The sequence below is a fragment of the Pinus tabuliformis genome, chromosome 6 (assembly GCF_031772625.1).
Source record: "Pinus tabuliformis cultivar Carrire ecotype Pingquan chromosome 6, CPIR1, whole genome shotgun sequence".
Taxonomy (NCBI): Eukaryota; Viridiplantae; Streptophyta; class Pinopsida; order Pinales; family Pinaceae; genus Pinus; species Pinus tabuliformis.
The window spans coordinates 200,670,021-200,696,197 of NC_142292.1; the positions used below are offsets into that span (position 1 = coordinate 200,670,021).

Below are 26,177 nucleotides of genomic sequence, written 5' to 3' on the forward strand. Positions count from 1 at the left end.
TTCCTTTAGAAAGGGTGACTAGGGTTTCCTTCAAAACCTAACATTCTTTTAGGTCTCTGTTATCGCTCAAACTAGCATGGGTCCTAGGAGGGGATCCTATAGAGCAACTACTAGGTCAAGGGGCAACAATGGAGCGATAGCCCAATGTCACCTTAGCTAAGGCTCCCTGTTCTTTATGGACTTTCACCGATGGGAGGAGATTCGGTATAAGAGGAATCACAATGATGAATGGATCAATGATCGAATAAGGAGCCTATTCACAAGAGGGACTCAATTAAATAGCTTACTTGCTTGAGAAGCAAGGTGATGGGCTCTCTAAGAAGGGTTATGAGGATACCACCTTGGCCTAGGGTTGGAGGATATGCCTTGGCAAGGGGCTTCCTAGACTTGAGGATCCTTATGGTGAAATGGATTCTATGTAGTGCTTGTTGAATTTGAGCTATAAATTTGTGGGATCACAAAGAACCCATGTGAACCCAAAGTAGGTCAAGGGTATGGAGTTGATTGACCAAAGAGGTGCTTGACTTAATTAGGGAAGAGAATAGGATCAAAGAACTAATTTGCTTTTGAAATTTGAATGCAATGATCCAAGTGAGGACACTAACCCAAAAATCAGCTTAGGGAGAGAAATGATCCTCGAGCTAGGGCTTGCAATATCTCGGGATTCCATTGTTGGATTATGCTCAAATTTGGAGGACCCCTTGAGAAGACCCCAATGCAGTTGTGGACCAATTTTCAAGGTGTTTAGATGGCTATAAAAGATTTCGTGTGATGCCCTAGGAGACCTTCTGGGGTTAGACCTAGAATTGGGAAAAGTGAAGAAAAGTGAGGGAAATTTGACCACCAAAGGGATACGAGGATCAATGCCTTATTGCTTGGGCTTAATGGAGTCAAGATACACATAGATCAAGAATTTTTGTGTGCTAAGGAGCCCTAATTGATCTTTGCTAGCCTCTCCAAGGGAAACAACTAGGTCAATAGGGATTTATACTTCAAATTTGCCAAAGAGATGAAGTTTCGAGGTATTTCAACCTAAGAGGTGCCTCTAGGAACATTCCCCACTCTCTTCAAGTATATTGCATGCATTAAATCACTTATTTAAGGTTCCGAGAAGAATTTCGCATTTACAAGAATAATGATAATCATAACATGCAGTAAATCAGTAAAATAACAAGAATAGCATCAAAATTTGACTTACATGAGAGAGAGAGTATATCCATTCATCATATTCGCATTAGAAAGAAGCTCCAAAGACAAAGCGAAAATCCAAACATCATAGTGCATCAAGAAAGCTCCAAAGATTTTACCCAACAAAAAGTGCGAAAATCTCACAAGAGATACTAATCCAATCAAAGTGATGGTGATGAAAATGAATCATCTCACTTCTATTTATACAATCCTCAAAGGGATTCGAATGGCCTAATTTGGACTAATAATGCCCTTAAAATAAAATAATGTGCATAATAACAATACTTTTGGTGACAAGCCCACCAAAATAGTTCAATAAAACAAGAATAAGCCTCTCATGAGGGTAGAATGATCACTAAAGTGAGTCGTTGGCCCTTTGAGGAGGCCTAATGAAGTCCTAGGGGTGCCACGGTGTGACACTGGACTCTAAACATAGTGGACAAGGGGTTGGCCCCTTGTTTTCCAGGCAAGAACTTGTGGTGCTCCCATGTGGGTGTGGGGGCCACAAGGACATCCTCATTGGTCTCCAAGTGGATCGAAAATCCATGTAGACCATCTGTAAGGGCTAGGATGATGACATAAGACTTACCTCTGCAGCGGGAGACGTCCTCTGGACCCTGGAACATTTGCCAAGTGAATGGTGCATGTGTGGAGCCGACAGGGCATGGTGAACTAGGTGCATCATCCTCATCCAAAAGGTGGAACATGAGCAATAAACAAGTGGCGCTGGGGATCCATGAAGTACTCTCTGTTATGGTGGAGGCCCATGGTTCTCAACGCTCACCTTACAAGTGCCAATGTGGTCCTCTAGAGGGCTAGGACCCCGTATAGGGTGACCAAGCCCAATATGAGATCCAGCTGCAATCCCGCATAAGGTCCAATGCACCCCCTTGCCCTCCAATACAATAAGAATAATCAAGTAAAAGAGCTTACAAGTCATGGAATCAATGGGGCACTTCATGGTGGCATGCCTTTTCATAGTGGGCTTTGGCATGTATAGGTATTTCCAAGCTCAAAAGGGGCTAATCAAGGACCCTATTAGGCAGTTTCAACCTTTAAAGGGGGGTGACATGTCCATGGTACATCCCTCAAGTGGTGGTGGCAAATGATATAGTAATGGAATGGAGTGGGGATTAGGGGATTCATCCAGACCACATGTCATGGTACAAGGGTAGCTATAATAAGGGAAGCCCACACCTAGGTATGTGAGTGTAGAAGGGATCAAATCGTGGCACATGAGTTACCACGACCTTTGTTTTTCCAGCCTTTTCCATATGCTTTTGCCTTTGATTGATTTTCCTTCATAACTGCTCAGGGCTCCAGGGGATGAGAGCATGATGTATAATATATAGTAGTGGATATCCCCTTAAGGGGGGCAGTTCATTGCCCACCAGAGATTGGGACAATTATGGGTTCCTTAATGATGTAGGGGGCTCAGCTAGGGCCCATAGGAACCAAGGTGATGGCCATGGATAAGGGGTAGAGCTCATGTTTGGCTTTTGCCCACATGCTAAATTTGTTGACTATCTTTTGCATTTTGTGGTACATTTCCTGTTGAGAGTGGCCAAATTATGCTTTTTCTTTTCTTTTTAGCTGCATCAACCTCCAGGGCATCGTTCAGGCCCAACCCAAGGTGTGGACAAGGGGGAGGGGGACGCTAACCTTATGTGGACCCAATGGACCCATGTTGACCCAAATGGGAAAAGAGATGAATGGAGCTAAAATTAGTGGAAGGGAGTGATGTATATGGTGTCGGGAAGCGGGACCACGCAACCAAAATCGAGATTTCCCATGTAGTGCCAATTGTTAATTTGTGGTAGCATCGGATGTGCTCTAGCCATGAAAATTGGTGGAGAGGCTAAAGCACATAAGACTCCAAAACCCAGAAATAGTTTGGGGAAATTCCACCCGGTTGGAGAGATATTAAAATAATTAATATTTTTAATGGGGTTCCTAAGTCTAAACTTAGGAAAATTAAAATATTAATGGGTATTAATATAAAACTGGGTGAGAATGTTCTAAATGACATGGATCAAGCCAAATCTAATTTTAGCCGTTGATTAGAGACTTAATTTCGACTGTTGAAGACTCAACTGGAAAAGTATAAGAGGAGGCTTGAGGGTCAGTTGGAGACACACCAAGATTGATCAGTCAGTTCGATTTTCTAGAGCGGGGCTTGCTGAGAAAATTCGAACTAATGATCTGCTGCAGCGAGGGGCAGTGAGTACATAACAGAGAGGCAGGGATAGTGCTAGAGGGTCAGCGCATAGACCGAAGAGGCTGACACAAAGGCAGCTAGAGCTATGCAGAGGTAGCAGAAGCTATGCAGAGGCAACTGGGGAACTGCATGGGTGACATAGAGTGCCAGAGAGTTGACGCAAAGAGCTAGAAGGCTGATGCAAAGGCTTCAGGAGCTGATTTGAAGCTAGCAAGGCTGACGCAGAGCTAAGAGGAAGCGTCAGAAGGATTTTCGTGGGGCAGACTAGCTGAATATCTGTCTCCGAAAAGAGGTATTACTACCGTGTAACAATCTTTGTTGGGTGAGCCATTTCTGGCACCCTAATTGTACTTAGAAGTTGCTTAATAATAAAACCCTCAGAATTGCTGCACCGGTTTTCCCGCATTGGGTTTTTCCGAGGATGATTGTCCAAAAATAACCTTGTCCCTTATGTGTTTGTCTCAGTATTTCAGTTGTTGATCTGTATATGAGTTAAGGCTGTATTTGTGTTTATTTCAGTATTTATATTTATAAATAACTTGTTAATGGAATAAACAAGTAGGAAAAATTAAACCAGATAATGCAGTAGGGATTTCTAACGTGTCAGACTTAGAAATTTCAACACCAACCCTAAAGCTAATGGCCAGTAAAGGAGATCCCACGGGACTAGGATACAAGGCTAACCACAAAATCAGGCAGTGGAGACAAGAGTACAAACCTAGCCCACTCTTTCTGCCGAATCCCCCCACCAATCCATGCCCAAAAGTGCCCATGACAAGTAAGGAAAATTACTCAACTATACCAATGAAAAGCCATACCTTCAGGGTCGGGAGGCCCACCTTCAAACATACAATCATAACAAGTGGGCGAGGGACCACATGGCTGGCTCAGGTGGCGGAGATAATGGCACATCGAGCTATCTGGTGGCGGAGATAATGGCACATCGAGCTATCTGGTGGTTTCAAGGGGCTGTTGGCTGTCGGCTGAGGACCATCTAGGAGAAAAAATAATTTTATTTTCTTCTTTACAACAGTTACATAAAATCATGATTACACATGTCATTATGAATATTGAACCTAATTACACTTTTCAACACTCCCTCTTAACTAGGGAGGTATGCATAATTCATACCAGGTACTTGAACATTCTCAATCCGAAGAATTCTCATAAGAAGAGTCAAATTAGTAACCCATCTGTATAGTATCATATCAACCAACATTGTCACATAGCAAGGCCTTGACTAACAACTCTATCTCTCCACAAGATTAGAGCTCAATGCTGGCGAGACCAATGATGTATAGACACCCTCATCATTTTCTCTCTCAGAACATACCCTACCCAAGTTCTCAGAGTATGTTCCACTAGGACTATTCTTATCTTGGATTCCCAGTCCTCAAAGAATATTGGTCCTCTACGACTACTCTTATCTTGGATGCCCTAACTCATCCTCAAAGAGCATCAGATGCCAGATGTTTACCCAATCCTCCATTCTGTCTTCCCAAGTGAAGACAAGAATGATGTGTCTATCTCTCCCTCTCAACTTAGGGAGGACATACCCATTCCACTGAAGGAATGTACCCAAGCTCCCTCTTGACTAGGGACTTGCTTTCAACAACTCTTTAGGTGGAGATCATGGGATAACCAGTTGCTTGTAGAACTCCTTCCTTTGATGTCATGAATTTCTTCTTTGTCATAGAGTCTACATCTTTTGGGACTTCTTTGTAGGGCACAAACCATCCATCACTTTCATCCATGAGTCAATCATGTCATTATTCCTTTCATCGGAAAGTGATCCATTAGTCCATATCTGGTCTTCCTTCATGCCACGTTGCCTTCTTCATGTTGAAGAATCTATGGCACATGTAGTTAATGAGATTCTTCTTGACTTGATAATTATTTGTAGTCTTTTTATTTGGTGGGTAATATTGATGAAGCTACCGCGAAGGCTATAAACTCCAACATGGAAAGTTAATTCTGAAAATGACCCTAAATCTTTGTGTACTGTCTCCTAATCGAGTCATTTGGGATTCAGAAGTTAAAGAAATAATTCTATCTACTAATAGTGGTCAAATTGGCGCCAACCGGGTAACCATATGCTCTTACTTGCATCGAATGATGGACCACTTGTTGAAGATAGGAGTATATCGAAACCATATAACGTCTTACCATGAGCAGATTGTATCCACTGAGCAAATATGTTCTCGATCAAGATTTGTTTTTCTGGAGTACCGAAAGGTGAGGAATCTTCTTATTAGCACAATCTTCTCTTTGACATTATTAGAGTGTGTGTTTCTTATTTCATCAAATAGCTACCAAACAAAGAGACAAAAACACAAGATGTTGCATTCTTCCAGGGCCAAAACCTCTCCCTCTTGCAGAGGAAAGCCTGCACAATCTTCTTCTTATAGAGATTCCAATTGATGAACACCAAGACCATGACCCTTGACTGACTGAGCCACTCCAAGACCAATGCAACAATTCTATTCTTTGTATCGCTGAGATCATCATCATCATTGCGTCACGAAGACATTCTTTAATGCTGCAACAACATTGTGCTTCCACTGAGAGACTCGTCATAACTATGAGCTTCATTGCCACTTCATCACAGAGATCACAAAGATCCTCTTTACCATGTATATTTCGAGATAGTGAGACAATGATCATCAAAATCGTGACTGTGTTTATGATATATGAAGGCTGAGACAGTTTTTAGATAGATCCTTCATGCCGAGAGTGTAGTCACTTGTGACTGTATTGTTATAGCGCTAAGGCTTGTATCATTTCTTTCCTTTGAGGAGTATTAGCAATATACCGAAACATATACTTAGGAGGTGACTGAGATTTCCTGTGAGGTAAGAAGATAGTATCCTGACTGTAGTCATCCGGGAGTATACTTCTTCAAATCATGCGAGGTTGCAAACCCTGTTTTCCTTCGAGCTTCCTCAGAGAATTGCGAGATTGTGATCTGTGTTTTTACAGTGACTTCAGCTGCCTATTTATAGGTGTTGTGTCTCCATAGTAAGCCAACATTACCAAGTGAACCGACATGACTTTAAATTCATTTTTGTTGGCCGACGTGACTATGTTTTTCATCGTTTTGCTTGCTTGTCTTCAAGAGGATTGTGCTGGTCTTGGAGGGTTGTTCTTAGACATTCGGTTGACCCATATATATTACATGAAGGCTCAAGAAGAGTTCCTTACATATGACTTTGATTCTTTGACTTTTCTAGACTTATGAAATGAGCAAGAAACTCATTCATTTAATTTACAAAAATAATATTTCTTTTTCTTGACAAGTACAAAGATCAAAGTTACATTTGTAAATACCGAACCTAGTTACACTTTCTTGAACACTCCCTCTTAACTAGGGAGGTATTTATAATGGTACTTGTTCATTCTCAATCTGAAGAATTTCTCATAAGAAGAATCCGATTGGTAACCCAACTATATAGCATCATAGTAACCAACATTGTTCATAGCAAAGGCCTTGACTAACAACTCTATCTCTCATAAGATCAGAGCACAATGTTGGCGAGACCAATGACTATAGACACCTTTATCATTTTCTCTCAAGGTACATACCCATTTGGGTGTTCACTGAGTATGACCTTCTAGGAATATTCATATTTTGGGTTCTCAACCCTCAAAGAATGTCAGTCCTCTTGCCTACTCTTATCTTGGATGCCCTACACATCCTCAAAGAGCATCGGATGCCAGATGATTACCTAATCCTCCATTCTTTCTTCCCAGGTGAAGACAAGAATGTTGTGTTTGCATTTCCATTCATGGCCTTCACCTAGACTTATAGTTGTTAGTCCCGGTCTAGAACATGACACATGAAATAGAAAAAACACAAATGTCACTCCTTTGTAATCAGGGGTGATCTAATCCAAGCTCCCTCTTGACCAGGGACCAGTCAGAGCTCCCTTTTATCTAGGCACTCTTCCGTACAACTTCTTCTTTGTGGGTTCTTTAGATGCTTGATCAAATTTTCTCCTTGATGTCATGAAAGTTAGTTGACCTTCTCAATGTTGCACAAAGCGTCCCCCGCCCACGGTTCCAAGCCCCGAAGTCCGTCCCGTATGGAAGCGCCTAGGAAGCTTAGCCGGAAGCGCGCTTCCGAAATTCGGAAGCGCCGCTTCTGAAATTCGGAAGCGCCGCTTCTGAATTTTTTGCCGCTTCCTGGAAATTCGGAAGCGTGGTGTGGAAGCGCCGAAGCGCGCTTTGTACGGCACTTCGGGCGTCGGAAGCGTGGCGCTTCGAAGGAGGAAGCGTACGCTTCCCGTACGCTTCTGGAAAAGCGTTTAGAAAATCGTTTTTTTTTTAATTTTTTTTTTTTTTTTTAAATTTTAGGTGAGTTTGCTTGTTGGGGGTGGGTCCACCTTGGGTTAGGGTGACGAATGAAGGCAAAAAAAAATATAAATATAGCAGATGCTCCCTCATGGTAATGTTACATTCTTAAAGTAAAAGTGACATTCTCCTTTATTTTTCATTTTCATCCTTTTACTTACATTTTTAACATTATCATGAAATGACTCAAGATGTTTGAGAGTGGTTCTAGCCTCATTGGACTTCATATGAGAAAACAGAATTTCATATCCTATTCAAAATTCAGCAGACTTAACAGTTTTCAGGAATTCAGGATCAATGGGATTGTGGCATTTCATTAGATTATATCAAGTATGAAGGTATGCGATTAGCATTTAATCAAGAGCACCAAGCCCTATATGTACCCTAGTGTTGGTGATGTTAATTGTTGAACTCCTTTGTCACGCGGCACGCCCTTAGCAAAAAATTACCTTTCAATCAGGTCAAAATCATCGATCAAGCATGTTAAGCTTTTTCTACCATATTTTAAGTCTTGAATTAGGTAGTTTGATCAAAATTGGGCAATGTTGACTAATATCCCTAGACAATCGAGGTAGAGGCAAAGGCTAGACAAGAGGAGAAGAATCTAGATTTTAGATGGTTGATGCATCTAAATGGTTGATGCTCGAATAATTAATCATTAATGTACAATGGATGTTATATCTATCTTGATTTATGCAAAAATATGCATGTTTTCATGTATTCTACAATTAATTTGCTATTTGGGATGCTTGTTTTGAGTATAAATGCAAATATATATATATATATATATATATATATATATAGCAGATGCTTTCGCGGACGCTTCGCTTCCTAGATTTTTGGAAAATGACGCTTCCGCGTCCCCGCTTCCAAAAAACGCTTCCGCTTCGTGCAACATTGGACCTTCTTCCTTGAAGGGCAACAAACATTGATCACTTTCCTCTTTAGTTTGTCATGTCATTCCTTTCTTCATGGAAAGTGGCCTTCTTCATATCTGGAACCTTCGTTATATGACTACTTCTTTCTCATCATGCTTCTTCCATCCATCACATGAATGCTAGTTGTACTTGTATTTACAACTCTTGTTCGAGTAGCCCTGCATTATCCAGATATTATTCAAGAAATCAAAACATCATATTACATCAAATCATACCTTACGAGATGGCTCTTCATCATGACATCTTTCTGTAGGTATCAACATCTTGCATACATGTTGACACATCTCCCAAAGATATCCATTGTCAAGGGTCTTCATTTTTTCCATCAGAGTCTTCATATCTTTTTGGGAGATTTTCTAGTCAAGTCTTCTTGATCTTTTGGATGTTGATTGCCTTCATCAGGGTTGCATATCTCACGATCTCTTCCTTCCTCACACATTCCATTCTCAGTAGCTTTTAATCAAAGTTTCTTCATTGTAGTCAACCACCTCATACTTCATATGAGGACATATTATGTTGATTTCATCTAGTGTGACTTATGCCTTCTTGCATCCTTTCAGAGGAGGAGATCCTTTTTCTCTTGTGTGACTTATGCCTTCCTGCATCCTTTCAGAGGAGGAGATCCTTTTTCTCTTGATCATGCTTCTTAAGATAGAAGCAATGATCCATGTTACCTGTAACCATATGACATGACATTATAATATTAAACACAAGCATACATAACTTATTTTACCTTTAGGTCATTGAGGCTTCTTCGGGTAGCTTTCTTGATTGAAAAGATCTTCAATTCCTTGATCTGCTTCATGTCATCGTATCATCATTTTATGGATTCCATAAGTTGGAGTTCTTGTTGAAACACTTGCTTCCTCTCTAGATTAGTGAACCCTACAATGGGGATTCCATCATAGAATTTTGAGGATTTTGTATATCCCCAATTGGAAGATGTTTCCTTTTTGACTTGATGTATGATGAGCCTTGTCTTAGATGACTTCTTCCTTTCCTTCAATGTCCACTGAGGTTCCCAAGAGCTATATCCTACATGTTTGTTTGTCATGGATTTTGTCTTTCATGATTCCCATGATGATGTCATGAGCTCTTGTTTCTAATGCTTCCATGATTCCATGATGCATCTTACTATCATTGTCATATCTCATAGCACAAGATTTAGGAGCTTATACTAGGACCCTTTTTGTGAGGGATACTATCTTACTCATAAGAGGGATTTGTTACTCCCTCTTTTCTTGGCCCTTTTCTTCAACTTCCTCCATCTTTCAGTGATATGAGCTTCCAAAATATTTCTATAGCATTGAATCTTAGCTATACTTATTCTGTCTTGCTTTGCTTGAGGACCAAACTTTTGTGTAGGTCTAAGTGATGTGACCTTCTTTACTATAATTCCAGAGAATATATCTTCTAGTATTTCATATATCTCTCTTTATGTCTCCTCTTTTGGCATGTGAGGATCTTTGAGTGATTTCATATGATTCCTATGAATCTCCTGATGCATTCAAGCACTGCTTGACCTTTAGAGACCTTTCTATAGACATCAATGACTTTTCTTTTCTATGAGGCTTATGACAATCCTCTTTATTCTATGCAAGGACCTTTTTCATTAGGACTATGACTATCCTCAATATTTCTATTTCCTTGCAAAAGAAAGTTATTAAACCAAAAATTGATTAAACATGAAAGATACTTACTTGGTATGTGAAGAGGAGATCTTCACCTTGGTACTTCCTTTGCTTGAGCTTCCCACATGAACCACTTGTATCCTTTTACCAAAACTTCTTTGGAGACATACTAGCATCATGACTTTTGTGATCTTGTCATCATCGAAATTGCTTTATGATCTTGAAATCATCTTGATTCCTAATTCATCTTCTTGTTTCTTTTGACTCCTTCTATACTGAACACATTGTTGTTGATTTGGGGTAGCATCGGATGTTTTCTAGCCATAAAATTTGGTGGAGAGGTTGGGGCACATGAGATCTCCAATACCCAGAAAGGGTTTGGGCAGATTCTCAACAAATCAGGAGATATTAAAATAATTAATATTTTTAATGAAGTCCCTAAGTCTAAACTTAGAGAAAATAAAATATTTTGTGTTAGAGTGGTCCAAAAGACATGGATCAAGCCAAATCTAATCTTAGCCGTTGATTGGGGACTTAATCTCGGCCGTTGATATGTCAACAGGGAAAGTATAAGAGGAGGCTTGAGAGTCACTTGGAGAAAACACCAGAGTGATCAATGATTCTATTCTCTAGAGCGAGGTTTGCTAAGAGAGATAGAATTAGTGATTGGGAGATGCAGCTGAGGGGCATTTGAGTACAGAGAGACAGAGAGGCAGAGATAGTGTTGAGAGAGCAGCGCAACAACCAAGGAAAGTGATGCAGAGCCAGCCAGGGCTCACGCAGGGCCATGCAGAGGCAGTCGGGAGCTGTGTAGAGCCTCAGAGAGGCAAGCGTTGCTAATGTAGAGGGCTAGAGGGCTGACGTAGGGCATCCCAGGGTTGACGCAGACCCATCTGGGGTGACGCAGGGCCAGCGTGGGACAGAGAGCAGCTAACGCAATCTAGAGAGAGGCCAACGCTGGGGTTTCTGGGGCAGATTGGTGCTGAGTAGCTACTGGAAGGATTATCCAGGGTTTTAGCCAGGAAATTTGTCAGAAACTGAGAGGTATTACTGCTAAGGAAATTCTCTGTTGGGTAGGCTAGTTTCGGCACCCAGATTGTACTCAGATATTGCTTAATAAGAAAACCCTCAGATAGTTGCACCGGTTTTCCCACATTGGGTTTTTCTGGGGACATTAGTCCAAAAATAATGGTGTCATATGGTGTGTTTGTTTCTGTTTCTTTTAGTTGCTGATCTGTAATATGTTTAGCATGCACTAGTGTTTATTTTCAGTATTTACATTGTGAATAACTTGTTAAGGAAAATAACTAGGTAGGAATAAATCAGATAAAGTGCATGGAGGGTTTCTAAGTAAACTTAGAAACTTCAACATGGTATCAGAGGGTGCTCGCAGATCATAGGAGGACTAAAGGACATCAGCTGAGCAGAGCAATAGCAGCAAAAAACAGCTGTCCTGAGGTGACAGAAGCTGTTTCTAGCAGCCACGCAGTCGCTGGGAAAGCTGACGCAGTTGGCTGAGGAGGCCGGGACGCTGGTGCCGGGATTGCGCAAAGCCTAGGAGCTCTCACCTTCAGGTTGCTGGGGTTTAGAAGGCTGTGGGAATATTGCAGAGTGGAGTTGGTGAGGTACTGTAGTCAGAATAGTACCTGACAGAGCAAGGCCAGAGAAGTTGCTACTCAGGGTTTCTAAGTCGAGGAACCCAGATTAGTGGTGTGGTTGCACAAGACGATCAGAGTAGGGGGCATCTCAACAGCGGCAGAAGGATTTCCAGGAGGGAAATCAGGACTTAGAGGGAGTCCAGAAGAGAACTTCCAGACGAGAAGTAGAGACTCAGAGGAGTCGAACAGAGAACTTCCAGGAGGAAGTAGAGGAGCATCATGGCACTACAAGGAGTAAGAGACCAGGATAGACTAGACAGAGCGTCGAACTTCGCAGTCTAGAAGGCTAGAATCTTATCCGTACTTGACAGGAATCGTGTCAAGAACTTCACCTTGAAGGTAATAGCTATCCCAGTCGACCCCAATGATAATGACAAGTACGAGGAGGCAATGGCGAGGGCCAGGAGCATTATCCTTGACGGGGTCAAGGATCATGTAGTACCACACATAGTCGAGAAGGAAACGACATTTGAGATGTGGAAGGCTCTCAAGAAGTTGTACTAGCATACTTCTATGCAGAGAAGAATGCTACTTGAGAATCAGTTGAGGTCGTATCATATGAAGAAGGGAGAGCCGATTGACACCTTCCTTGGAGGACTAAATGAGATCTGAGATCAGTTGACTGCTATAGAAGCGACACCGGATCAGGAGTTGATGGTGAGGACAACTCTGAATGTTATTTCAGAAGACTGAGAGGTATTTGTCCAGAGCATATTGGGCAGAGGGACTCCCACCTTGGGACGAGATGTGGGCAGCTCTTCGCCAGGAAGAGATCAGAGGGAGATGTGGCCCTAGCATTTGAGGGAAAGCAGGAGAAGCGGAAGAAGAAAGATCTCTCCAAGATCAAGTGCTTCCACTGTGGGGAGTTGGGTCATTATGCGACCTAGTGTCCAAGGAAGAAGAGTAAGGGAGAGCCTTCCAAGACTAAGGCGACGCCAACACGGGCAGAGAAGGAAGTTTTGACAGACGATGACTGTGCCATGAGTGCACACACACCACTTGAGCGAAAGTGGGGAGACATCGAGTTGTAGTCAGGCGGACTACAGGCGATGAGGGGCAAGATCCTCGAGGTACCCAGCCTCTTGGATTAGACCTTGCTACGGGAGCCCCAATGAGGAGTAGCAAGACTGGATGATGTGGGTAGAGACGAATGCGAATGGAGCGGCAGAGAGAGCTACAGTGTAAGAGTCTTGAGACAACGTGAGGCTAGCAGGCTGCAACAGTGAGAGAGGCACAGGAGTGTTGCACCAGTGCAGGATGGCACAAAGAGGTGTGCAGCAGTGCGAGATGCAGGGAGTTGTTGCAGCAACGCAGAGGTCAGAGAGGGAGCACTTGTCAGCGGCAGAGGGAGTTTCAACATCCGTGGGTGTCTCTAGCCCAACAAGGAGGTCAGATTGGTAGATTAGTTACTTACTTCTTAGTAACTGAGTTGCAGTGCAATAGTGGGCAACACGATGCAACATGATGAGAGGAGGTTCAGTGCGGATGCAGTGCTGTGAGAAAGGACCAATAACAGCACGAATGCAGAGGGAGTTGTCGTACAGATGCAGCAGCCGCAGTGGTAGAACCATGGGCAGCAGTACAGGATGTAGCAGTGCAGAGGATGTTGGGCAGGAAGGCCTAGCATCAACATAGGTACCGATGCTGGATGATCAGAGTAATACTCAGTGAGGAGTATTGCTAAAACACAGTCCTCGCTAAGAGGGAGTGTTGATTTGGGGTAGCATCGGATGTGCTCTAGCCACGAAATTTGGTGGATAGGTTGGGGCACATGAGATCTCCAATACCTAGAAAAGGTTTGGGCATATTCTAAACAGATAAGGAGATATTAAAATAATTAATATTTTTAATGGAGTCCCTAAGTCTAAACTTAGGGAAAATAAAATATTAATGTATATTAATATGAATCTGTGTTAGAGTGGTCCAAAAGACATGGATCAAGCCCGATCTAATCTTAGCCGCTGATTAGGGACTTAATCTCGGCCGTTGATATGTCAATAGGAAAAGTATAAGAGGCGGCTTGAGGGTCACTTGGAGAAAACACCATAGTGATCAGTGATTCTATTCTCTAGAGCGGGGTTTGCTAAGAGAGATAGAATTAGTGATTGGGAGATGCAGCTGAGGGGAATTTGAGTACAGAGAGACAAAGAGGCAAAGATAGTGCCAGGAGAGCGGCACAACAGCGAAGGAGAGTGATGCAAAGCTAGCCAGGGCTCACGCAGGGCCACGCAAAGGCAGCCAGGAGCTGCGCAGAGCCTCAGAGAGGCAAGCGTTGCTGACGTAGAGGGCCAGAGGGCTGACGCAGACCCATCCAGGGTGACGCAGGGCTAGCGTGGGACAGAGAGGGGTTGGCGTAGTCCAGAGAGAGGCTGATGCTGGGGTTTCTGGGGCAGATTGGTGTTGAGTAACTGCCGGAAGGATTATCCGGGGTTTCAGCCAAGAGATTTGTCAGAAACTGAGAGGTATTGTTGCCAAGGAAATTATTTGTTGGGTAGGCCAGTTTCGGCACCCAAATTGTACTCTGTATTGCTTAATAAGGAAACCCTCAGATAGTTGTACCGATTTTCCCACATTCGGTTTTTTCGGGGACACTAGTCCAAAAATAATGGTGTCATATGGTGTGTTTGTTTCTATTTCTTTTAGTTGCTGATATGTAATATGTTGAGCATGCACTAGTGTTTATTTTCAGTATTTACATTGTAAATAACTTGTTAAGGAAAATAACAAGTAGGTAGGAATAAATCGGATAAAGTGCATGGAGGGTTTCTAACTAAGTAAACTTAGAAACTTCAACAATTGTTGACATGCTCGTGATACTGCCATCCCACAAGTGGACCTTATTATACTTTAGCATCAGCAAATTCATGCTCTGATCGGAGCATCATGCTATTGAGATCATGTTTATAGACAAGATCCGGAACTGTGACAAGTATATTGTTGTAATACTATACCGAGACAGTGATGTCTATGAGTGTTGTTCATTTGGATTATGTATTGTGTTGTGAGCCCAAACTTGTCACCGAATTCATCATTGTGTCTTTACTAAGATGTGTATTGGAGATCTGCCTTTTGAACTATAGAGATCATGATTGTCTCTTCATAGTTTTCATTGAGATCATAATCTTTGTTTGGATCATGACTGCTCCTTGACCGAGAATGTACTTGTGTTTATCCTCGAGATCTTACTTGTCATGGTTGTGCGGAGAATATATATATCATTGTAGTATTTCTAAGTTTCTTATTCGAGATTGCGTGTATGAGACTATTCACTACTGTGGGATTACCATGATTCTTTCCATCGAAACTGAGTGGTGCTATAGTATCTTTGAGGTCATCATTCTTATGCCGAGAGATTATCGAGACAAAGATACCAAGACTTGTTAGTATCTCTCCATCATGAGCATGCTAATAATATATTACGTAGTGACATCATTTCGTATGTTGAGGACTGCGATTATGAGGAGGTCGAGACAATGATTGTATTGTGATCACAAGAATGTCGAGATATCATACTTCACTGTGCTCATTGAGATTGATAGAGGGGAACTTCATCACCGAGGTCCTGTACCTGTCTGTACCATCTGAAGATTCAGAGTGATTCGACTTCTGAGTACTAGCATTGAGACTGAGATTGATCTTGAATTGTCTTGCTATTGTATACTGCTTGTTGAAGACTAATCTTTCAATTCCTTCAACTTGTTCTGATGTCCTTCTTGAAGCTGATCCTTAAGTGTCTCTTTTATGCCCTTCCTTAGACTGCAACCATAGCTCTGATACCATGTTGAAGAATCTAGGGCACATGTAGTTAATGAGATTCTTCTTGACTTGATAACTATTTGTGAGGCATTTTTAATCTTCTTATTAGCACAATCTTCTCTTTGACATTATTAGAGTGTGTGTTTCTTATTTCATCAAATAGCTACCAAAACAAAGAGACAAGAACACAAGATGTTGGCATTCTGCCAAGGCCAAAACCTCTCCCTCTTGGAGAGGAAAACCCGCACGAAATTCTTCTTATAGAGATTCCAATTGACGAACACCAAGACCATGACCCTTGACTGACTGAGCCACTCCAAGACCAAGGCACCAATTCTCTTCTTTGTATCGCTGAGATCATCATCATCACTGCATCATGAAGACATTCATTAATGTTGCAACAACATTGTGCTTCCACTGAGAGACTCGTCATAACTATGAGCTTCATTGCTGCTTCATCACAAAGATCACAAAGATCCTCTTTACCATGTATATTTCGAGATAGTGAAACAGTGATCATCAAAATCATGATTGTGTTTATGATATATGAAGGCCGAGACAAAGTTTTTACATAGATCCTTCATGCCGAGAGTGTAGTCACTTGTGACTGTATTGTCATAGCGCTGAGACTTGTATCATTTCTTTCCTTCGAGGAGTATTAGCAATACACTGAAACATATACTCAGGAGATGACTGGGATTTCCTGCGAGGTAATGAGACAGTATCCTAACTGTAGTCATTCGGGAGTATACTTCTTCAAATCATGCGAGGTTGCAGACCCTGTTTTCATCCGAGCTTCGTAAGAGAATTGCGAGATTGTGATCTGTGTTTTTGCGGTGACTTCAGTTGCCTATTTATAGGTTTTGTGCCTCCATAATAAGCCGACATTACCAAGTGAACCAACATGACTTTAAATTCATTTTTGCTGGCCGACGTGACTGTGTTTTTCATCGTTTTGCTTGCTTGTCTTCAAGAGGATTGTGCTAGTCTTAGAGGGTTGTTCTTAGACATTTGGTTAACGCATATATATTACATGAAGGCTCAAGAAGAGATCCTTACATATGACTTTGACTCTTTGACTTTTCTAGACTTATGAAATGAGCAAGAAACTCATTCATTTAATTTACAAAAATAATATTTCTTTTTATTGACAAGTACAAAGATCAAAGTTACATTTGTAAATACCGAACCTCGTTACACTATCTTCAACACTTCATGCCATGTTTTCTTAAGGATCTTTCATTCTGCTACATGGGCATCAGTTGTGGAAGACATCCACAATTCTTCCCTTGGCAGCCCTGCATAAGCCCATCCAAATATCATTAAAAAATAAGAAATGAACGTTAAATCAAAATTACCTTTGTGATGGTCTTTCATCATGACATCTTTCTATTTGCATCAGCATCCGACATACATATTGACACATCTACAAAATATATATACTGTCAAGGGTCTCTTTCTTTTTCAAACTTCATTAGAGTCTTCTTATCTTTCATGGAGATATCCTAGTCAAATATTTCAATCCTTGGATTTCCCAATGAAACACTTGCTTCCCCTCTTGATCGATGAACCTTTCAATGAAGATTCCATCAGGGAATCTTGAGGATCTAGAGTATCCTCATCCAACAAATGTTTCCTTTTTCACTGATGTATGATGAGCTTTGTCCTGGATGATTTTTTCCTTTCCATAAGTGCCACTTACGAGGTTCCCAAGAGCTATATAGTTGATTGCCATAGATTTCAATTTCAACCATCTTTCATGCTTCTCTATGATGATGTCACGAGCTCTTGCTTTCAATGCTTCTATGATGCCATGGTGCATCCCATCATTTTTCTCAGTGAATCATGATAGCCATATCTTACAAGACTTAAGAACATGAACTCTGGAAAAAACTTGGGTGAGGAAGACTATCTCAGTCATAGTAGAGATCTCTTACTTCCTCATTCTTGGACTTCTTCTTTTCAGCTTCCTCCACTTCTTCGGTGATATGGGCTTCTTCTCTTCTTCTTTTGTTGTTTTCCTTCTTGATCTTAGGACAATCTATTTTGTAATGCCCATATTCTTGGCATTCATAGCATTGAATGTCATCCATGTTTTCTTGAGAACTATGCTTCCCGAACTTCCCTTTCCTTTTAGTAAATGTTTGACCCCTTTCACTTGGTCCTTCATCACTTTTTGCCTTCAACATGTCTTCTTCTATCTTACATAGAAACCACAAGTTGTTGAATGGGATAACATTCTTCTTCGTACGGGCATTTCATACGAGGTTACCTTGTTCATCAGTTAATGCATTTAGAACAATGGAGACCATTTATTTATCAAATATCATCTCTCCTAGATCTTGCAGTTGAGTTCTTATTTGAGATGCTTTTGAGAGACATGTAGATATCCCTTCATCCTTTGATACCTTCAATTTGAATAGATCAGATCTAAGTGATATGACCTTTCTTATCACATTTTAGAGAATAGTTCTACCAGCTTATCATATATCTCTTTTGATGTCTCTAGCTCTGCTATATAGGGAATGAGGGGATCTTCAATAGACTCCATAAGAATCTCTTGAGCCCTTAGATCCCTTTCCATGTATTCAGATAGTGCTTGATCAATAACATGATCAATGACTTTATTTTGTTCGAGGACTATGTCTATCCTCCATTTCCATGCAAGGAAGTTCGATGACCCAACCAACTTATAGATCTCCTTGCAAAATGAAGTCATTTTACTAGATTAGATTGTAGAAGAAAAGATACTTACTGGTCAAGTGAAGTTGAAATCTTCAACTTGATCCCTTTGATGATGATGATTGATCAAGATGTATTAATTCCTTTTGGATGATCTTCTTCCAAATTAAATCCTTGCTCTAATAAAAGGAGATTGCCCTTTTTGATGATGCCGATGCCTTTTGATCTAACTTCCTTTAGATGAATAGTCTTCAAGATACTTCAACATCAAAATGATTGAGAGCGAATCCCAGGAATGCTTCTTTGATTGAGCTAGGGTTTTTACTTTCTTCAAGATGATGATGTGATCTTGATCTTGAGGTGCTTCTCTTGGATGAATAAACTTCAAGCTACCTTGATTCGTAGATCTCTTCAACTTGAGTAGATGTAGGGTCTTGGCCTTCTTTTCTTGATGATGATCCCAAGACTTCTTTTGGTGTAGATTTCTTCTTCGATCTAGGGTTTTGACACTTCTTCTTAGATCTTGACTTCAAGATGATCTTCTAGATTCACTTTGATGCCTTCCTCGAGATTTGATCCTTGAGTGTCCCTTGATAAGATGCCCTTCCTTGACTTTGTCACCTTAGCTTTGATACCATGTTGAGAAATCTAGGGCATCAATATTAAGTGATTTCTCTTCGTTAGATAACTGCTTGTGAATGCTTTTTACTTTCTTAGATTAGGATCTTATTTTACTTAGATTATTAGTGTTCTTCTTCATCAAACAGTGATCAATGCATAAATCATAAGGAGACAAGAGACACAGAATGTAGGCTATCAGCCAGGGCCAAAACCTCTCCCACTTGAGAGGAAAACCTGAACAAATTCTTCTTCTTATAGAGATTTCAATTGACGAATACCAAGACCATGACCCTTGACCTATTTGCCTCTCCAAGACCAAGACACAAGTTCCCTTTCACTGCTTCTCTTTCGTGCCCAAGTCAACACTTGGTCCAACTGCTTGCCTTCCTTATACTTCAGATTTCAGCTTCCTTTTAGATCTGCAACTTCTCAACTTCCTTCAAAAACCCTAGCATGTGTAAGTATCAACTTTGGAACCTTGATTCCCTTCGCTTTAGATGGAGACTGCTTCCTTGACAACTCAGCTTGATATCTTTCTTGTTCTTCACCCAAAATACTTTCTTATGATGACTGTAATATTTTGGCCTTCTTCCTGCAATAGACAGTCTTGTAATCTCGCATGTGTGGAGCTTACTTGGCCCAAAAACAATCCCAAAAAATCCCAAAGACCTCGCTCTTCCTTCCCTTCTCCTCACTGGTTATAAGGCTTCTTCTTGATGACCTTCGCACTTCTTTCTAGCTTTAGATCTTGATCGAAAATCTATCTTTGAAATGAGGTCAAGCTGCCCTATTTATAGTCGTTGGAGCCTCCATAATAAGCTGACTTGAACAGTGGGTGAGCCGACATGTTTGTTGGAACAAATTCATTATTTCATTTAAGGCCGATGTGAAGTAGATGCTTGAGCTTGGTCTTGGAGGGCTATTTTACATTTTCATTGACTCATATACAAATGTAACATGCCCAAGAAGGGTCCTTCATACATGACATTGACTCTATTTGACTTCATGACCAATTCTAAGGGCTCACAATGGGAGCCATTACTCAAAATAAAGTTCCTTGCTCATGAAACCCATGAGACAAGGTTTACAAAAATAATTTTATTTTTCTTCTTTACATCAATTACATAAAATCACAATTACACATGTCATTATAAAGACCTAACCTAGTTACATTTTTTGACACGGGTCTGTTACATACTTTAGCCATTCCAAGTCAGCGTTGGGAGGAGCTCTCAATGGATTTTATCACAGGTTTACCCAAGTCTAAAGGAAAGAGTGTCATCATGGTGGTAGTTGATAGACTTACCAAGTATGCACATTTTTGTGCATTATCTCATCCTTTTAAAGCCAATACAATTGCTACTGCATTTATGGAAACAATTCAAAAGCTTCATGGAAACCCAAAGATTATAGTAAGTGACAGAGATCCCATTTTCACTAGAAATTTTTGGACAAAATTATTTTCTTGTCTTGGTACTCAATTAGCTCATAGCTCATCTTATCATCCTCAATCTGATGGGCAAATTGAGATAGTGAACAAATGTTTGGAAGGATATCTTCGTTGCTTTGTATCTGATAAACAAACACAATGGGTCAAGTGGTTACCTCTAGCTGAATGGTGGTATAACACTTCCTTCCATACTACAACAAAAATGACCCCATTTATGGCACTTTATGGATATCATCCACCATCCATCACATCATCTTTAAGAGAAAATTCTAAGGTTCAAGCAGTGGAAGATCACATCGAGCATTAACAACAAGTTCTCCAACTCTTAAAGGATAACCTCACTATGGTGCAAAATCGAATGAAACAATAGGCAGATTAGCATCGCAGTGAAAGAAGTTTTGATGTAGGTGACTGGGTATTTTTACGACTACAACCATACAAACAAATGTCTCTCAAGCAAGCTAAGAAGGATAATAAATTATCACCCAAGTACTATGGTCCTTACAAGGTGTTGCAAAAGATTGGTACTATGGCATACAAATTGGAGCTGCCTGCATCTTCCCGAGTACACCCAATTTTCCATGTTTCATGCTTAAAGAAGGTTATCGGTGATAAGCTTCCAGTTCAAACAATGTTGCCAGAACTTGACGAAGAAGGAAAAATCATATTTGAGCTTGAAGCAGTCACGGAAACAAGAACCCGACAGCTACGAAATCGATCAATTTCAGAGTATCTCATTAAGTGGAAGAACTTACCTGTTGAAGACTCCACATGGGAGGATGAGAATTTTATACAGAAGTATCCAAAAGTTGAACTACTCAAGCGTTGAGGACAACACTTTTTTGAAGGAGAGAGGCATGTTAGGTCTCTATAATACTAGTGTAGCCCCCTTATTGTTATTGTTGTGCCCATGTAGCCCTCATATTGTTATTGTTGTGCCCTACAGAAGCCCACTATTATTATTGTTGTGCCCTTACATTATTATTGTTATGTAGGCTCTGATTATATTGTGACCCCTTAGACTCCTATATATACAAAGGAGGTCTTGTCATTTGTATCATCCGAGAATTGTTCATTTATGTAATGTAACAGAGTTTTCCCCCTCGAAGAGGATACTTTTAAGTCGTTGATCTATCTTTTTGTGAGCTGGTTGCATAACATTCCTTCTGATAGATGATCTCTTCCGAAGTTACCAAGTGCCAGCTTCCCAACTGTAGCTTCAACCCAGAATTTCGACCCCAAGCTTCACAACTTTGACCCAGCTTTAGGACTATAGTTTCTATCTAGCAACTTCAGTAGCTTCAGCCTAGCAGCTTCACAACTTCGACCTTAATGCAACTTCACAACTTTGACCTTGATGCAGCATCAGAATTCGTTGCACACTAGAGAGAGAGAGACCCAAAAACTTCGATTCCAACTTCCTTTTTGAACTTCGCACTTTTTCTGCTTTCAGCTACTGCAATTTGAACTTGTGAGAGATGTGCTTCCAAATGAGTTGAGTTGCTCCAATATATAGTGAGTTTGTGAGTTCGAATTCCCGTGTTGAGACCGACTTGTCCTTTCTTGAGGCCGACTTGGTGGAGGAGGCCTAATTGACCTATTTTACAATAAAATGACTTTCTTTCTTGACAAATAAAGCCCAAGAATGTTCTTTTACATTATGACATGGACAAGGACACAAGACATAAACCCTATAAGTCTTCAATGTAGACTTTGACCTAAAAACAATTGACCCAAGCATGAAACCCATGCTTTAATAAGTCAATTTTTTTAATAATAAAATTTCTTTCTTTATTTTGACAAATACAATACATCATGACTTAAGTATAATTATGAAGACCGGCACTAGTTACATTCTTCAACACCTTGTAGCCAACATGACCTGGAGTGTCTGAAGAGACATTGTCAAAACTATGCTTACACTAGGAAGGGCACTACATTTTCTAGTGACTTGAAGGTGTTGTTTTAAAAACCGAAACCAGTCTTTCAATCAACCACCTATCAAACTTGGTACCAAACCAGAATTGGATTGAACCAAAGTCAATGAACCAGTTTTTAAAAAAATACATAAATTAATTAATTTATATTAATAAAAAATATTTCTAAGATTACAAACCATGATTCCATTCCATTAAAGACAATATATGTAAAGTTTGTTCATATATATACCATGTAAGGGTGAATATATAAAAATGGCACATATTAGCAACAAAATACATAATCAGTGAGGCTCTAAATGGCCTCTAGAGCCCAAAAGCCATGCTACAAGTTACTGGGCCACTAGTCTACTACAAATCATTGATTAACATGATCACTCATCAAACTCATCACCACTACTAAAAATGGGATCATCAGTAGGGGTTACATAAACATCATTTGGATTAGTCTTCAGACACGTATTCCTCAACCTTATAATATGGTAGAAAAAAATCTTAACAGGAATAACCAATGATTTTGGCTTGAGCAAAGGGTTCATCTCCTCAACCTTATAATATGGCAAAAAAGCTTAACATGCCTAGCCACTTATCATGGTTTGAGTGAAGGTTACAGTTTTGTTAAGGTGATGGCAAAGGAGTTCAACAATCAATACCACCAACATCAAGCTACATAAAGGGCTTGGTGCTCTTGATTAAATACCGATCCCATACCCTCATACATGATAGAATTTATGGGAGTGTTGGAATCCAACCAAGCCAAAAATCCTCAAAACTGTTAAGTCTGCTGAATTTTGAGTGGGATATGAAATTCTACTTTCTTCATATGAAGTCCGATAAGATTGGAACTCTCAAACATCCTGAAACAATTAATGGTAATGTTAAAGAATTAAGTAAATCTTTCCTCTTTATCCTTTAAGAATTTAACATTACCATTGTTTGCCAGCATTGCTAGGGTTGAGTTAGGATTTTTGTTTAAGTTTAGGGTTGAGGAGTTAGGTTTTTACTGCATTTCCGGTTCAGGACGGGATTGATCGGTTCAGTCCGGTTTTGACCTGTTTGTACTGGTTTGGTTACCAAACTGGTCCACCAGTCTGGTTTGGTGGCTGGTTTGACCTTGACCTATCTGACCAGTTCCAGTTCAAACCGGGTTGGTTTTTCAAACTATGGTTGAAGGTGGTCTGGTGGCTAGTGACCTTGCAATTTGCAGCACAGATTAAACCTATGTTTTACCTTTATGAAAGATCGATTATAATTAAATGGCTTCAAAATACACACAAAGAATCATGTGCAGAAAGTGTACCATGAAGCAATGAACATGAGTTTTGAGATAGCATGCTTGTGTTTCTGGAGTTTTGAGGAAGAGAGTGTGCAGTTGGGAAGCAATTGGGCACAGTCAAATGCCAGTGAAGGTGCAACATATGACAATTTAAACTGATGAAGTCCAAACCTTAAAAAATTATTGAAGGGAGTGCAGATGTCATTTAAGAATCTAAAATTCATTGAGAAAGAAATGCCTAGTTTAAAACATTGTAAATTGCCAAAAAACAAAATGCTTAATATGAGATCAGTAACAGGCTGATACGAATGTAGTGAGCAGGCCCAGACAAACACTAAGATTTGAATGTAAACAAAACCTTGAGATATCGATGTCAAAGGCTAGGCGGTGACTGTGAAAGTTTCGTGACTTGTAGCAGAAATTGACAGATGTGACATCAAGTTTGAAGCATTTCAAAAGGTGATAAGTTGTTATATACCTAGCAATAGATAAAATTATTTTTGATAGAATCCATCATGATCATCACCTATGTCACAAGGTTTGTCGAACTTTAACCTTAAAGGTTCGAATTTTGGCAAACCTTAAAAAAATGTGAGGTTCGGCGAACCTCATCGAACCTCATAGCCATTAACCAAGTCGATAGATCAAAACTCATAACTTCATATCACAACTCAAGCTTGCAATTTATCCTTGCAGTTTACATATCCGTGATAGCATTTTTGATGTTTACTGATGTTGATTTCTTACTATTTTATCATATAATTAATTTTAAATTAATATATCTATATATATATATAAACGAACCTAATGGTGAACCTCATCCAAACCTCATCAAAAAATTCGAACTCAAATCGAACCTAAATGTTGTCGAACCCGAAAGAACACCCGTATTGTCATATTGCTATAAATATTCTCTGCAGCCACGTAACTAGGAGATGTTATCATTATTAAATATTTTATTTAAGTCACTGTAGCATAATGGGATTTGCTTTTCTCAACAAGTGAGAATTCCTCTATGAATTCATAGTAATAAGCTAATAGCTCAAAAACATCATCACAAGTGCAGATTAACAGTTAGAAATTGCTCTCTTTATGAAGCCCACATAGAGAACACGAATGATGAGGAAATAAAACAGACAAGGGCTATATATGGCACTTCCTTAGACCTGGATACAGACAAGGGCTATATATGGCACTTCCTTAGACCTGGATACCCTTTCTGCTGATTTACAATGATACAGGGCCACACCCTCTGGGGGATCTTGTCGATGTGGGGCCATAATAGCCAACACCCTTAATGGGGCCCTACGACTATAGAAGCTGTTGTCTGTATGAGAGCTGTCTTCTAAGGTTGATGAAGTTCCCTTTTTCTCAAATCAAAGGCATCATCTAGTTTCTTGTGAATCAATCATTGAGGTCCTTTTAGTCAGAGTAACTTGAGCTATAACATAAACCATCGGAGGTTCTGGAATTTTAATTTTTGTGGAATAGGAAAATTAGTATTTCTTATTCAGAACCATATCAAATTCGATTCTTCCGATTTTGGCAAATATGTTTCTCATCCCAAGGTGCCATTGTAGAAATGTTTCATCCATTTTGTCTAAAAGTGCATCGATACGCATTTTGAAAAGGATCGATAGTTTTATTCCAGGCATGTTTCTTAATACTTCCAACTATCTTTGTAAAAGAACATTTTTTAGATGTCCAATCTTTCGTCAATTATTACCATAATACAAACGTATCTCCTATCAAGAATATTCAATCTTAATGTGACTTCTTCCGTTTTGTGACCTGGTTATTTTATTATTATGATTAGGGGAAACATGCTAAAGAAAAATATGTACTGCAAATCAGCATTTGATATATTTATGTCTCATATATAGTGCAATGCAATCGGAATTTTGTTATTCTGATTCCAACCCAGCCTGCATAATTAGGATCAATCGTAACCCAAGGTTTACTGATGTTTGTGTGGCAGGTGGATATGCGTACTCGTATTCGTGGGAACAAAGGGTACTAGCGTGGTTATTTTTTGTCACACTAAAGCTCAGATTTCCAGTCAACAGAAATTTTCTGTTTGTGGGGAATCTTCGTGAATATGCAGTGTTTTAGCATGTTGAAGTATTAATGTTTTTGCATGGCACAGTAACAAGGTCATGCTAATGCTTAACGCTTCCCTCATTTTTTTGTGCAATTTTGAGTAATACAATAAAATGTGATTTGGTAAAGGTGATCTATCTAAGCATAACACTAGGGATATCTTTAGTCTGATTTTTGTTTACTCTGCATAATAGTTTTATAATGTTAGGGAACAGGCAATTTGGAGTAGTTCTCTTTTGCATCTGCATTGAATCTCTCTTCATGTGATTACTAGATATTTAAAAGTAACAATGAGGTAAATGCATGAAAATGAACCACGCTCAGGTACAAGGAGAGGTGGATTTCTGTGCTCTAATGCTTTGTTGATTGGAA

At 40.0% G+C, this 26,177-nt stretch overlaps 1 protein-coding gene across 2 annotated transcripts in view; it reads left to right on the plus strand.

The window, feature by feature from the left end:
- The window catches only part of LOC149258150 (cytochrome C oxidase assembly factor), a 178,963-nt gene extending 153,030 nt beyond the window's left edge, over positions 1-25,933 (plus strand). For both annotated transcript variants that reach the window (XM_089370792.1, XM_089370795.1), the window contains one exon: positions 25,684-25,933. In XM_089370792.1, the coding sequence (XP_089226918.1) occupies positions 25,684-25,801 (118 nt within the window). In that variant the 3' untranslated portion in view covers positions 25,802-25,933. The remainder of the gene's footprint in view (positions 1-25,683) is intronic.
- The last annotated feature ends 244 nt before the right edge of the window (positions 25,934-26,177 follow it).